The sequence below is a fragment of the Psammomys obesus genome, unplaced genomic scaffold (assembly GCF_907164565.1).
Source record: "Psammomys obesus unplaced genomic scaffold, mPsaObe1.curated_primary_1811, whole genome shotgun sequence".
Classification (NCBI taxonomy): domain Eukaryota; kingdom Metazoa; phylum Chordata; class Mammalia; order Rodentia; family Muridae; genus Psammomys; species Psammomys obesus.
Genome location: NW_026590809.1, coordinates 5034440 through 5048990, shown reverse-complemented (window position 1 = coordinate 5048990; position 14551 = coordinate 5034440). Strand labels below are relative to the sequence as shown.

Genomic DNA, 14551 nt, shown 5'->3' with positions numbered 1-14551 from the left:
TGCAAGCAGGAACAGAAATACCTTACAAGTATCTTACATGTCTACAAAGAGAAATGATCAAACTTCGTCAGCCCGTGAACCAAGATTCACCCCACTCTCGTCGGGCAATTTACAGATGCCTGGCACGCACCAAAGCACTTCATAACTGTGGAGCGCCTGAGTCACCCCCTGGCACTGCGTGTGGTGACAGCAGAGTAACAGCTCTCTGATAGTCATGCTCGCATTCACAGGCTTTCCCTCGGAAGTCTGCAGTACTTCTCTTTCAGTAGGATACCTATGCACATCCACACATATACATATCAGTACACACACACACACCTGTGCATACAGACACAAACAAAACCCACATAGCCCACCAGCACTACAAAGGCAAATTTCCCTATAAAGTCTATGATGAAGAAGCACATAATTTCACTCATATGTAAACACTAATCATTATTTTTATAAAGTTCTAATTATATATTCACATATTTATATGAACTAAAAAAATGCTAAAAAGCCTTGAAAGCAAAAGGAAAAAGGCAGCATCCATGACATCAATAAAACTCCTGTCAGGAAGTCCTCCCAGCCAGGCCAAAATGACATTTTATCCTGGTAATTTTAAAAAATGACAAATTCAGGGGCTGGAGGGATGGCTCAGAGGTTAAGGGCACTGGCTGTTCTTCCAAAGGTCCCAAGTTCAATTCCCACAACCATAGGGTGGCTCATAACCATCAATAATGAGATCTGATGCCCTCTTCTGGCATACAGCATACATGTAAGCAGAACACAGTATACATAATAATAATTTTTTAAATGATGAATTCATATTGTTTCATGTCATGGAACAAAATGTGAACTACGTCTCATATATATATTATATGTAATAACTGATCCTCAGTAAGTACACATCCAAAGTCCTGCCCAGAGTAAACACTTCACACCCATCTCTTTCATCAGATTACAGAAAACGAAGACGTCCCCATCAGAAACTCAGTGATACATGGCATTTTCAGGTTCTAGCAGACTAGCATTAACATCAGTTTCCTCTTCAATATAAGCAGACAGAACCAAACTGAGATGCTCTGTCTTAACAGGACATAGATTTACCACTGTAAATCTTAGGTATTATACTTACTTCTAAGACGCTGGAAGAAAAACAAGTCTTTTTTTTTTCAATTTATTTATTATATATCCCAATTGAAGCTCCCTCCCTCAACTCCTCCCAGTTCCACTCTCCCTCCCTTTTCCTCCTGTCCGCTTCCCCTAGTCCACTGAAAGGTGGAGTTCTCCTCCTTTGCCATCTGCTCATAGCTTGCTAAATCTCATCAGGACTGCCTGGATCCTCTTCCTCTGTGGCCTGGAAAAGCTGCATCGCCAGGAGCAAGTCATCAAAGAGCAGGCAACAGAGTTCATGACAGAGGCAGGCCCTGTTCCCCTTACTAGGAAACCTACATGGAGACTGATCTGCCATGGGCTACATCTGAGCAGGGGTCTAGGTCCTTTCCATGCATGGTCCTTGGTTGGAGTATCAGTCGCTTCAGGACCCCCTGGGCTCAGGTTTTTTAGCTTTGTTGGTCTCCTAGCAGGGCTGCTGTCCCCTCCATGTCCTTCTATCCATCCCATTCTTCCATAAGACTCTCTGCACTCTGCCCAAAGTTTGGCTTTGAGTCTTAGCATCTGCTTTCGTCCCGTTAGGTGGAGTCTTTCAGAGGATATTATGGTAGACTCCCATCCTGTTCCCTCTTCCACCACTTCTAGTGTCTATCCTGTTTGCCATTCTGAATGAGATTTAAGCATCCTCCCTAGGGTCCTCCTTGTTGTTTAGCTTCTTTGTTGTTTAAGTCTGTAGATTTTAGTGTGGTTATCCTATATTGTATGGCTAATATCCGCTTACAAGTGAGAATATACTGTAAGTGTCGTTCTGCTTCTGGGTTACCTCACTCAAGATGATCTTTTTCTAGTTCTATCCATTTGCCTGCAAATTTTATTATTTTCCTTATTTTTAATAGCTGAGTAGTATTCCATTCTGTAAATGTGCCACAATTTCTGTATCCACTCTTTGGTTGAGGGACATCTGGGTTGTTTCAAGATTCTGGCTATTACAAATAAAACTGCTATGAACACAGTTGAACAAATGTCCTTATTGAATGGTGGAGAATATTTTGGATATATGCCCAGGAGTGACATAGCTGCATCTTGAGGAAGCGCTATTCCCAATTTTCTGAGAAAGCGCCATATTGATTTCCAAAGTGGTTGTACAAGTTTGCACTCCTACCAGCAATGGAGGAGGGTTCTCCTTTCTCCATATCCTTTCCAGCATGCATCATTCAGTTTTTGATCTTAGCCATTCTGATGGGTGTAAGGTGAAATCTCAGGATTGTTTTGATTTGCATTTCTCTATGACTAAGGATGTTGCGCATTTCTTTAAGTGTTTCTCTGCCGTTCGATATTCCTCTGTTGAGAATTCTCTGTTAGCTCTGTACCCCATTTTTAACTGGATTACCTGGTTTGTTGGTGTAATTTTTTGAGTTCTTTATATTTTCTGGATATTAGCCTTCTATCATATGTAGGGTTGGTGAAGATCTTTTCCCAGTCTGTCGGCTGTCGTTTTGTTCTGTTGACAGTGCTCTTTACTTTACAGAAGCTTGCATTCAACTTTGTAAAAAAAAACATTAATAAAACTTAAGCCACACATAGAACACTACACATTAACAATGGGAGGCTTCAACACCTGACTCTCATCACAGGACAGGTCAATGAAACAGAAACTAAACAAAGAAACAGTGACACTAACAGACGTCATGAATCAAATGGACCTAACAGACTTGTCCCCTTTTCATATTTTCCTTTATCTCTAATGTGCTCAGATGAGCCTGCTGGGCATCCATTTTTCTGTGGTGAAGAGTTCACTTAGATGTGAGGCCCGGGCAGCAGGTTCCAGGTCTAACGTTTCCTCACCATGACATCCCTCCCTCCTCCTGAGATCCTTGAGGGAGGGTACCATCATATAGGGCTCTCGTGAGAAAACCCATTACAACAGCCGTGCCATCCTGTACATGCGCCCGGCCGACTGTGACTACAGGGAACAGGATCTTGTTTCTTCTTGCCATCCACCTAAGTTTTCTGGAGTGACCCAGCTGGTCACAGGTCTCCTCTGTGCATTTCTTCAACCATATTCTCCTTATCTCTCTTTAGCTGTCCATTTTTGAAGAGGGCAGAAGGTGCTACAGATTCCAGGGGCCTTTTACATGCCGATGGACTGATCTATCATGGAGCTATGTGCCCATCCCACCCTTGACTAGTTATGGTCCACCTTTGCTCTCCCAATCTTCCCCCACACAAGAATCCGTGTGGATTCTACGGCTGACCTCGTTATGCCCATGGCCACAGGCTTCCTTGACCCTTCAAACTTTACCTCTGTGGTGTTTGCCTTCTCTCCTCTCAGCCTCAACCGAGTTCCTACAGATGTCACATGAACCTTGGGTTCAGAAACTCCAGACACAAACTCTCGAACCCACCACCCATCCTGCATTCTCTGCCTGGGCTAAGTGTCACGTCCCTTGGCTTGGGAGGCTTAGTCAGCCTTGTCTGCTCCCTTCCTTTCCTTCCTGCAGCCACCAGCAGTCTGCTTGCCATCCAGGGTCTCCTCTTGTCCATCCCTTCTTGCCTCATTTCCACTGCTAATATCATCTCTTGGCTATTACAGAAAAATGCAAAACCAGTGTAACATTTCCAGAACACCAGCCCACGCACACAATATATTTCAATTACCCATGCTTATTTCCTGCAACATTCTTCATGGTAAAAACGAGGGGGGAAAAGTCTCTCCTTCCGGCTTCCCGGAAACTACATTTTGCTACTGTTTTCTACACCACCCTGCTACACAACAGTAGCCCAGCAGCGGTTCTTACTCCTACTTCATGCTAACTTGCCCACCATCCTCCTCACCTCAGCCTATGGTAGGTAACTACTATTCTATTCCCTACTTCTGTGACAGCCACCTTCTCAGAACATCTGTATGAAAGAGATCACAGAGATGCAGTCTGGTGCCGGTTTTTCTGTGTTGGGCTTATTTCCATTGCTGCCACAAAGGACAAGACCACATTTGTGTTGTGGTTGAGCAGCTCTCCGAATATACACAGAAACTACATTCTCTTCATCTGTTCATCAGCTGGACACAGGCTGCTCCCATTCATCGGCTACTATGTGTACTGTTGCAGCAGCCATAAAACGCGGGTCTACGCGGCACTCCGGCTTCACCTCCTCTGGCTGTACAATCAGGAGTGGCCCCTGGTCATATAACACATTCGATCTGTTGAGGCGTCTCCATGCTATCCATGCCCTCATTTATATTACCACCACCTCATGTGTAAATCGTGTCCAAAATCCTAACAGCCATTCTGTTTTCCGCCTTTTACCACCCAGTCCTCCTCAGTGCAACTCACAGTCCACTCTCAACACACTGCCACTCTAACTTGTCAAGAGCTCATGCCAGTCTCTGGAGCCAGGCAGTAACCCAGCCCAGGAGCTAAGATCTGCCCCGACTCACTCAATTGTTCACAAAGCATCTTCTCACACAAGCCACGCACCCATAGCCAGCAAAACACTGCCCGCCCTAACACCTCTGTTCAAATGTGCCCTTCCAGGGCATGGAAATAGTGTCCCCTTCCCTTCCCAAGTAAGAATGGGCTTGCTCTTGTTTCCTAAATGTATAGGTGTTCTCCCACAACACAGCCCAGTCTCCCCATGTGTCGCTCCTTGTCGTGGTATCTGAGGGTGAACAAAACGCAGCACTCCAGCTACTGGGGCTCACATGGAAACCTTCGTCTCTACTGCAAGGATCGTTTTTCTCTACCCGTCTCCTGGAAACTGCCTGGGATCACACGTAAGAGGAATGAAGCCTAAGCTCCCACAGAACAAGACCCAGGCTAACCCATGGAACACACCTCTCATCACTCTGGGTTGGCTTAGACTCTGGGCCTGCCTACGGGGATACTCAGGGTTAGGTTAACTGGAAAGGGAAGATGACCCTAATCCTTCCACGGGCTTGGGTTCCCACAAGCATAAACAGGAGGGAGCCGGCCTGAGTGCAAGCATCTGTCATTCTTCCTATTTCCTGACTGTGGCGGTCACATGACCAACTGCTTCAAGCTCTCACTGCCTGGACTGCCTCACCATGATGAACTGACCGTGAACCATGAGCGAAATAAAGTCTTCCTTCTCTAAGTCGCTAGGACGTGGTGTTTCATCACAGCACAGGAAAGGTAACTGACATGCTGTTTTGTCTTAGAATTGGACTGAGGCTCATTACACACCATCATCCTGACACTTCATTCTCCGGCACCTTTCCCATAGGATGACTGAAGCCCACTAACTACACGTGTGGCCAGGAAAATGTGTTAACGTTAAGCTGAGACATGTGGGGAAGCCAAATGAAAGTATTTTCAAACTCTTCATCAATATGCACAACTCAAATTTGAGTAATGGAAAATTCTGACTACCGTAAATTAGAAAAAAAGTCTCGGACACAGTGGAAACATTGGCTCTTGCTCGTTGGAAGCCTCCTTTCATTCCTTCCCCATGCAGACAGAAGCATCAGCCTTGCCTTGATGCTGCCGTGCTGCTGTTTCCAGGTGCGAGCTGCCGTGGCACCAGGTACTGATCCGTTCCAGGCAGCCAGCATCGGTCTCACCCTATTTCCCTTCTGTGAGTTTTCTGGAGGCCTGAGACAATGAGATAGCCACAGCGCTCTTCTGAGCACCTTCCTTTCTTTACAATCTGCCCTTTTTGGAACTCAAGACCACCTACTGCTCAAGTATCACAATGAGGGACAGAAAAGGTACAAGCCAAATCAGTTAGTTCTGCTGCTTGCTACAGAAGCCACACAGAAAGCCTGGATCACATGAACTCAGGGGAGTTGTTCCCCATGTAAACCACCAAGAAGAGAAAGAAGTGGCCTTAAAAGGCCATCAGTGGCTGGGCAGTAGTGGCACACGCCTTTAATCCCAACATCCAGGAGACAAGAAGCAGGTGGATCTCAGAGTTCAAGGCCAGCCTGGTCTATAGAACTAACCTCCAGGGTGGCCAAGGCTACACAGAGAACCCTGTCTCAAAAAAACAAAAACAACAGTTCATCAGTGTTTCTAGAGCCTTGAATCAGTAGCTGTAGCACCAATTTCTAAATTTACCTCTAAGTAAGTCAGTGAGCACTCAACATGTTCCATTACCACGCAGGCCCCTTCACAAATAATCAAATGAAGATGAAACAGTGAATGTAGTGACCGTGCCCAAGCTGAGATGTTAATGAGGCTCTGGAGTCCATGATCACCCACTACCCTAAGAAAATGAAGGACTTTAAGACAAAACATCACAAACTTAACAGATTTTGGTGTAAACACACAAAATCAAGGCCACTAACCTATAGCAAAAAAAAAAAAAAAAAACTTTACATAGAGAACTCAAACAAGTTTACACACTTTCTGTCTAAACACACACCCAGCTTTACTTGAAAACACTGTTGTTTTCGTGACCCTGTGCATTGATCAACCCTAAATGTACCCACAGATCTTAACATAGTTACTAGACAAAGGTCACTCCTACTATGTGGATTTAAGGGTTAATGAGGAGGAATATGATCAAAAGCACAGATAAACAAAAGACGAAAGACAGCTGGAAAATTCTTGGCTGAAAAAGAGCCACTGAACAAGAGAATTAATGGACATGTATCAACCTTCAACTACATAAGCAAGGGCATGGGTCATTCCATCCTTTTGCAAGTATTTTCCTTACTAGTTTAGCTCAATCATTCATTCAAAGCTAATAGTTTTTCAGAGCTATTTATTTATTTATTTAATGAGTAAGTCAGCTAACTGAGGAAATGAATATTCAGCCCTGACTCGCTTGGTTGCAGTATTTCAATTCTGCATTTGCATTTCTGCAGACACCACAAGGCTCTTCAGCTCCCTCCCACACGAGACTGTCCTCTGCGTCCACCCACACTCACCTCACACCCATACTGATTAAAAAAGAGATGGCAACTGAGAAAAGCCAGTTTACTTGTGTAAGTTTTCTGAGGACAGCTGTTCTTTATTTTCTTCATTTTACATGAATCTGCCCCTGGCGATTTAAGACTCATGTGCAACTATGGTAAAATGTGCTGCCATCTCACTCGGGCATCTTACCACCCAGACACACCTCCAAAAGTTAAGAGTGAAACTACACATTGTCTCCTGCCAAAGTTTGTCTTGGGCCCTTACAACAGCATAGTCCTCAAGACAATGTCAAGAAAATTACCCAAACATCTAAAACTTTGCTGTTCAAGGAAAAGAAATTACTTAGATGTGACAAAACCCAGGTCTGTCATGTGTTATGTATCCCATAAACTCACAGCTTGTTACAACGCTGAATCTGATAACTGACAGCTTGCCTAGACCAACATTTTAATGCCATGCTCTAGAAAATTAAAGTGAATATTCAAATTATGCACATATGGAAGATTTTTAAGAGAAACTTCATAAACAAAAGTGACATACAAATTTAGTTTTAACATAATGACTATTTAAAAAACAGCAACTAAGATGTTTTTAAGCAGGAGTTACTATTTTTCTATACAGTATACCTCAGAATGAAGTACTACCTGGGCTACTGAGAATAAAAACAATGTACTGGGCATGTCTCCCTTCTAGGATGGGAAGTTATTTACTTGAGGAAATTATGTAATCACACTTCACACTCCAAAACCATTACTCTCTTCCATATGCAAGATGATCTATCTTTCTGTCTTCTATATTAGTCATAATTCAGAAAGATGATGACATAAACACCTAATTAAAAACTCCTATATATGTTACATGGAAATATTAATTTTAACCACATATAGAAAAACAAACTCTTCCAATAATTTTATAACCTGCAATTTGTCAATTTTCCAATATGACACGTCAGTCCTCTCTCTTAAATGGCCAAGCCAAAGCAAGCACTAAGTGCTCACTGTACACACAAGGCACTGCAGGCTGACAAAAACAAGAAGCATCTGAAGGATAAGAAAGACATTTCTCTATTCTAAGTAAACAGTAGAATCTCAGAAACAAAACAAACACAGGAAATGTACTTAACAAAACTAGGGTGTCAGCAACAGAGTCTCAGGATAAAAACAACACAGAGGGTCTGGAGAGATGGCTCAGAGTTTAAGAGCACTGTCTGCTCTTCTAGAGGTCCTGAGTTCAATTCCCAGCAACCACATGGTGGCTCACAATCATCTATAATAAGAGCTGGTGCCCTCTTCTTGCCTGCAGATAGCAGGCAGAATACTGTATACATAATAAATAAATAAATAAATAAATAAATAAATAAATAAATAAATAAATAAATAAATAAATAAATAAAAAATAAATAGATGAATACATAAATAAATAAATAAATAGATAAATAAATAAATAAGTAAGTAAGTAAGTAAGTAAATAAATCTAAAAAAAAAGAACAAAAAAACGCAGAGAAAGATGAAGAAAATGGCAGAGAGCACAGGGTGTCTCCTAAAGCTAGTTCATCTCTTCTCCACAAACCAGGTATGTGATGGACCCGTCACATTCCTTATGGAAGCTAAGGGGCCTTCCAAAACACTATTTTGTACCTCATAGGGCCTGAGATGGCAAGCTGCCTGTCTCTCGGAGGCAAGGTAAATCCCAAGCACCTGTTCCACCATGCTCCTCTCCTGCCTTTCCAGTCTTAACTGATGACTCAGATTGCAGGCGCATCATAAGCATTCGCACACCAACACCTCTCCTCTCACTCCTGGGTACAAAGCCCTTACTTCTGATAGGCCCTGTCGGTGGGAACCTAGACAACTTCTCCTCCCCTGCAGAATTCAAATGAACAGTTGGGGCTACTCTTGCCTCCTGGCCACAGGGGCCCATGTAGAGGTTTAACTCTTGGCAGAAGAAACCATAAACTTGGATTCTGAGCATCGCGGCGAGAGCGAAGACTGAAGGACTCTTGGAGATGGTACTGAATGCAAGAGCTATTGGGAGGCCAGAGCAGAGCACTACAGCTTGAACCTTGAATGACTTCCATATTGGGGTATTGGAGTCCAGGAAGCAAAGCTTAGCAGAGGTCCTTAGGTCATTTCCAGTGTGGCCTGGAGGAGCACTGTGGACCTCCAGCCCCGTTTTCTCTGTTCTCAGGCCATATGGTGAGTGGTTCTGCCTCACCCTAGGTCCAAAGCAACCAGATCACGGACTAGAACCTTCAGAACCGAGAGCTAAAAATATAACTTCTTTTTATTTTATATTTATTTGTTTTTTAGGAGCGGGACCCTACAAGCAGCCATGAATCAGAATGCTCCAGAGAAAGCAAAGGCAAACGCTAAGCCATGGGCTTTCTCAAGGAACACAGGCTGAGCAGCATGCCATCCGGAGGGCCACACCACAGCTGCACAGGAAAGCTTGCTTCCAGCAAGGTGAGGAATGGATAAAGTGGCCTAGCGTACTGGCACCCCTTTTCATAAAGCATGAGCCACCCTAGGGCCTACAGCGAGTAGATGTCACGGAAGAGACTGCAGGCAGGAGGGACTAAGGTGAAGCATGAGGTATGAATGAACAAGAGCCACACAAATGTTCCCGAATTCCCCCTGGGGCTCATCTGCATAGCATCTGACATCTTGATTCTCTCAGCTTGACACACTAAAATTTGGTCACTTGTAGAAGTTTTATAATGGAGGCTTTCCTTCCTCTGTCCGTGTTCACTCTCCTACAACCCCCAAAGCTCCACGGACCCAGTGAGCAGGTTTTCCGTGTCACTTACACAGAAGCCTCCCATGGTTGCTCCTGTCCCCTGAAAGCCAAACAGAACCCCCCTCTAATTACGTGTCTGCTCCACTCATCAGGTTGCAGCACCTAAAGAGGAGACCAACAATGGTCCCTGACACATTAGGGTTGAGCTCAGGAATCCACAGTCACAGAAAGCACCAGGGATCCTAGAATACGTCATCAGGTCTGTCACAAGTGTCTGTAGTCCTTGCAGAAATCTCAGTGATTATCCAAGCACTCATGGAACAGCACGACTCTAGTGACGTCACTCACTGGTACCCTCTGTACCCCTGCCATGTTTACTGTCCCAACTCGGCCACCTCACTTTGGGGGTGCTGTCCACCTCTGCAGTGGCTGCACATCCCACATGCAGCCTCGTTTTCATACCAACCTTTCTGAGCCTGCATGCCCTCCAGCACCCTCTAGCACTGAGCCAGCATCTTCACCATTAAGAGCGCACGCTTTAAGTACATGCTCGTACTGTCCCTTTGTTTCCTTTCCAATCAGCCACACTCTGTCTCTACATCATAGCTGACAATTCTCTGAATGCCAAGACAGGACTCTCATTCTCTAAATCCAGGAAAGCCTGTTGCTAAATCGCAGTCTCACAGTGAGTCTCTCCTGACCCAGCACCCTGCACCAAGATTCTCCTCACCTGTGTGAACTTGCCACATTTTTATTTTATCACCTGGAATAATTCAATTGCTTACAAACCTTTCTGCTGTGTCTACTATTACTGTATTAAGTGTTAAATGGAACCAACCTTTACTAGCTATTCCAAAGGCCTGGGGCAAGGCACCGTACACTTGGGGATTGCTCAATAAATCCTCATTAACAGATGGACTTCCGAGTGGAACTAGGCCTAAACCATGATGGGTTATCACTTACTGAGGAAAAAGAACACTGTGCTATTTCTTTCAGAACTTTTCTGTTTTATCTAGATTTAAGATAGATTGTTTTTTTAAGAAGAAAAAAGATCCCCAAGTAGCAGTACATGAGCAACATGAAGGTAACAACTGTGCGCCCTACGTCTCCAACACAGGCAATACTTTTACTAGGACGGGCTTCCCAAACTTTATTACCAGGCATTGTGATCATACTGGGAGCTTTTAAACAGCCAGTTCCCAGTCCATGCCAGGAGCAACTACGTCAGGCTACATACCAGAGGCCAGATCAGTATTGTTAAAGGTTCAGTGTGATAAAGGCGCAGCACAAGCTGGCAACAAGTGTTTGATGAAATCCTTCAACCTGGATAAGCCATACATTTCTCATGGAGGTACTGGCAGATGAAGGATCCAACTCTCATGCATGGTGTAATTTTATGAGCAAATACGTGTGTGTAGTTTCACTGATTCTGAGATGATAGCAAAACCAGAATAACTGCTAAACAGTCCTACCCAGATGGAGATATGCCAGTGTCTCAATTACTCACTGTTCTGATATTTAATTTTTTATCTAAAATAATGTTATTACAAAATAAATGTTACCTTTTCTTTGTAAGCTGAGGGCTCCAACAAAATTTTGACATTTGTCTCTGGGATTTGAGTTTAAAAAAAAAAAAAAAAGTAGTAGTAGTTCAGGATCCACTGCGCACGAAAAACCTCAAAGCTCTGTGTTAAGAAGAGCTAGAGTCCAAAGACTTCCAACCCACGTATGACTCCATCGCGCAAACACGTAACATTTCCCCACAGCAACTGAAGTGACAAAAATCAGGTCAGTGGAACCTGAAGACCAAGGTGAGAGTGGCAGGTGAGTGCGAAGGGGAACAGGAAACATGAAGGAAACCAAACATCTGTGGCTCCAGCAGCAGCAACGACACAACTCAACAGAGACTGTTGGAAACTCAAAACATTTGGAGAGTTAAGATCAGCAAATTTCCAAACTGCACCCCTAACCGAGCAGCTGTGGAAGAGCCAGTTTGCTCTTAGAGTGTGGGGTCCACCCACCTCCGCTTGGTGATTTCTGTCTTCCTTGGTTTACCACTGCTTCGGTGAAACACTATGAGCACAAGCAAGTTGGTTTGGAAAGGGTTTCTTCATTTAAGCTTCTGTATCACTGTTCATCATAAAAGTCAGTCAGGACAGGAACTCAGCCGGGCAGGAGCGGCTGCAGCAGCAGCCACAGAGGGGAGCTGCTCACTGGCCTGATCTTCACGGCTCACTCAGCCTGCTTTCCTACAGAACCCAAGACCACCAGCCCAGAGATGGCACCACCCACGATGGGCTGGGCCCTCCCCCCCACTGCTCACTAAGAAGATGCCCTACAGGCTTGCCAGCAGCCCTATCTTATGGAGGTGTGTTCTTAATGGAGGCTCCCTCAGACGACTGTAGTTTGTGTCAAGTTGACATAAAACTATCGGCACAGTCCCACACCATGAGTACAGAAGCAGCAGAAACTCAGTGGATTGTTTGAAAGGGATAAGCAAGTCAAGTTGGAAAGAAGTTGAAGTGACTCATCTTTAGCACCTATACAAGGGTGTGCTAAAGATGAAGCCCAGAGCCTTGCACAGCCCAAGCTCTGCCACTAAGCTTAATCCCAGCCCCAAAAGATCATGTTTAATGGGATCCCACAAGAGTATGAAAAGCGTCTTTAAGATGCTTGAACAAAATGTGGTTAAGAATTAGTTTTCCAGCTGCTGATCCTTGCAAAGAATGAGCTGGACTGTATCCCTGTAAAGTTCTAAACCTTAGAATGTAGCTTTAAAGAACAAAAACCAGGCCTGTAAGGAGATGGTGAGGCTATTCTAACAAGGCATGCACACAGACAGACACACACATACACATGGGTGCTGCTCTGACCCTGACATGACTCTTTCAAAATCAGCAAATCTAAATACACAAAAGAGACAGAAGAGACAAGTATACGCAGAGAGAAGGCACAGCGGGATGATGCCATCTGCAAGCCCAGGGCACAGGACTCAGAAAAATTAACCCTGTCAACCTTTGTCCTTGGCCTTACAGCCTCCAGAACTGTGGGGCTGTGTTTCCACTTCAGCCATCTACCTGTAGTATTCTGTGAGATAGCAGAGCTAACGAACAAATGTGATTCCATTTTAACAATGGCGTCATTTGTGAAGTTCTCCCATATTTACATGGAAAGAAAATAAAAGGACCCACACTCTCATAGCAAAGGAGTAACTGACTGAACGAAAGTTCTACTTCCAGAAAGAAGTTTATGCTATAGCATGTAACCTTGTACTGAGTGCTGTATGGGCTCAGGCATTACATGCTATAACATGTAACCCTGCATTGGGCGCTGCATGGACTCAGGCACTGCACACCTACAGACCTCCACAAGTTAAGCTACTGAGCAAAGCATGACCGTTACCTCGTGTTTCAACCGCACTGATGCATTTTCTGAGAATCATGAATCCGATCTTATCCAACTGTGCACCTAAAACAAATAGTTAAAAATGTTAAGGGACAAGTAGCCACTGTATTTCTTTCCCTTACCAAAAAGAAAAAAATATTAAGGTAATGGAAATTTTGTTTCACTATTTCAAAAATCCTGAAGGCCACATAGTTCCTGTGTAAATTACATAAATGGAAAATGAACATATTATAGGAGAGCCTCCATGATGAAAAGATGTCCATTTATCAATTTATAATCCAACTTGTAATATAAAATATTTTAAGTTAGTAAGTTTAGATTATTTTAAACAGTAAAAGAAAATAATATCAATCACTAAGGGAAGCTACCTAAAAATTAGCTCTGTATTTTGCCAAAAATTCTAAGAGTAGCTCAGTTAAAGAAATCTAAAATATAAATAAAGGCTTTTCTGAGCTTTTGTTTAACAAAAAAAAAAAAATTTTTAAAGGTTTTTGTTAAATGCTATCTGAGCAATAAGCTTAAATTAAAATTTTGATAATTTGCACTATTCACTAAGCCTTTTTAATAATTTTATTATTTTCATAATTTGCATTTAAAACAGATAATTCATGTGATACAACAGACCAATTTGAAAATATAATTGTATACTTTTTCTAATATAAATGTTTGTTTATTACCAGGTTGGCATATATTTGTACATCTTTATTTTTGTTTCAAAACTTTTATAAAAGAAAGCAGCAACTCCAGGCTTGGGTCATGGGGATTTATAGTCCATGGATATAAACTTTGTGTTCAGAATACATATCAGTAAAAGTGAATTTTAATGGTAAAAACTGAACAGTGGCTTCAAGAAACCACTATTGATAACATTATATAAAAGACAAGTTGTTTCTTTCCCTTTCCAGAGCCATCTCCAGGAAAAGCAATGTTTCAACTTCTTTATGACAAGTGAAAAGGGTAGAGACAAAGGGGAAGGATGGAATGAGGGGGCAGGGAATGAGAATTAAGATAGCGAAGACATCATAAAGGAGACAGGAAAGATGAGCCAAGAAGTTGCCTGCATGGCCACGCCCACCTCATAGCAGCCATCAGTATCCAGGGCCAGGCTGCAGCTCTCTAGTGTTTGATTCAAGAATTAGCACAAGTGACCACAACTGTCCTTGAAACTGTGCTACGTGACATGGCGTTTTCTGTGGCCTTGCTAAGTAGAACCATAGTTTCGCAGATCCTTGTCCTGTAGTATGTGAACAACTCAGCACCTCCTTCCAAAGGCTGTTTTTCAAGTATATATGCCTGTGTGGACCACATACCAGAGGATGCAAAGCCACAGGGTTTCAAGGTGTGACAGGAATATACCAGAGGTCAAAAGTCAACCCAAGAAAGAAAATAAAGCCAGGAGCTTATGATGGAGTCTTGGCCCTGACCTCAAGCACCAT

At 43.3% G+C, this 14551-nt stretch overlaps 1 protein-coding gene across 2 annotated transcripts in view; it reads right to left on the bottom strand.

The window, feature by feature from the left end:
* The window catches only part of Arhgap10 (Rho GTPase activating protein 10), a 248703-nt gene that overhangs the window by 108977 nt on the left and 125175 nt on the right, over positions 1 to 14551 (bottom strand). For both annotated transcript variants that reach the window (XM_055609092.1, XM_055609093.1), the window contains exon 13: positions 13113 to 13178. In XM_055609092.1, coding sequence (XP_055465067.1) covers positions 13113 to 13178 — 66 coding nt within the window. The remainder of the gene's footprint in view (positions 1 to 13112; positions 13179 to 14551) is intronic.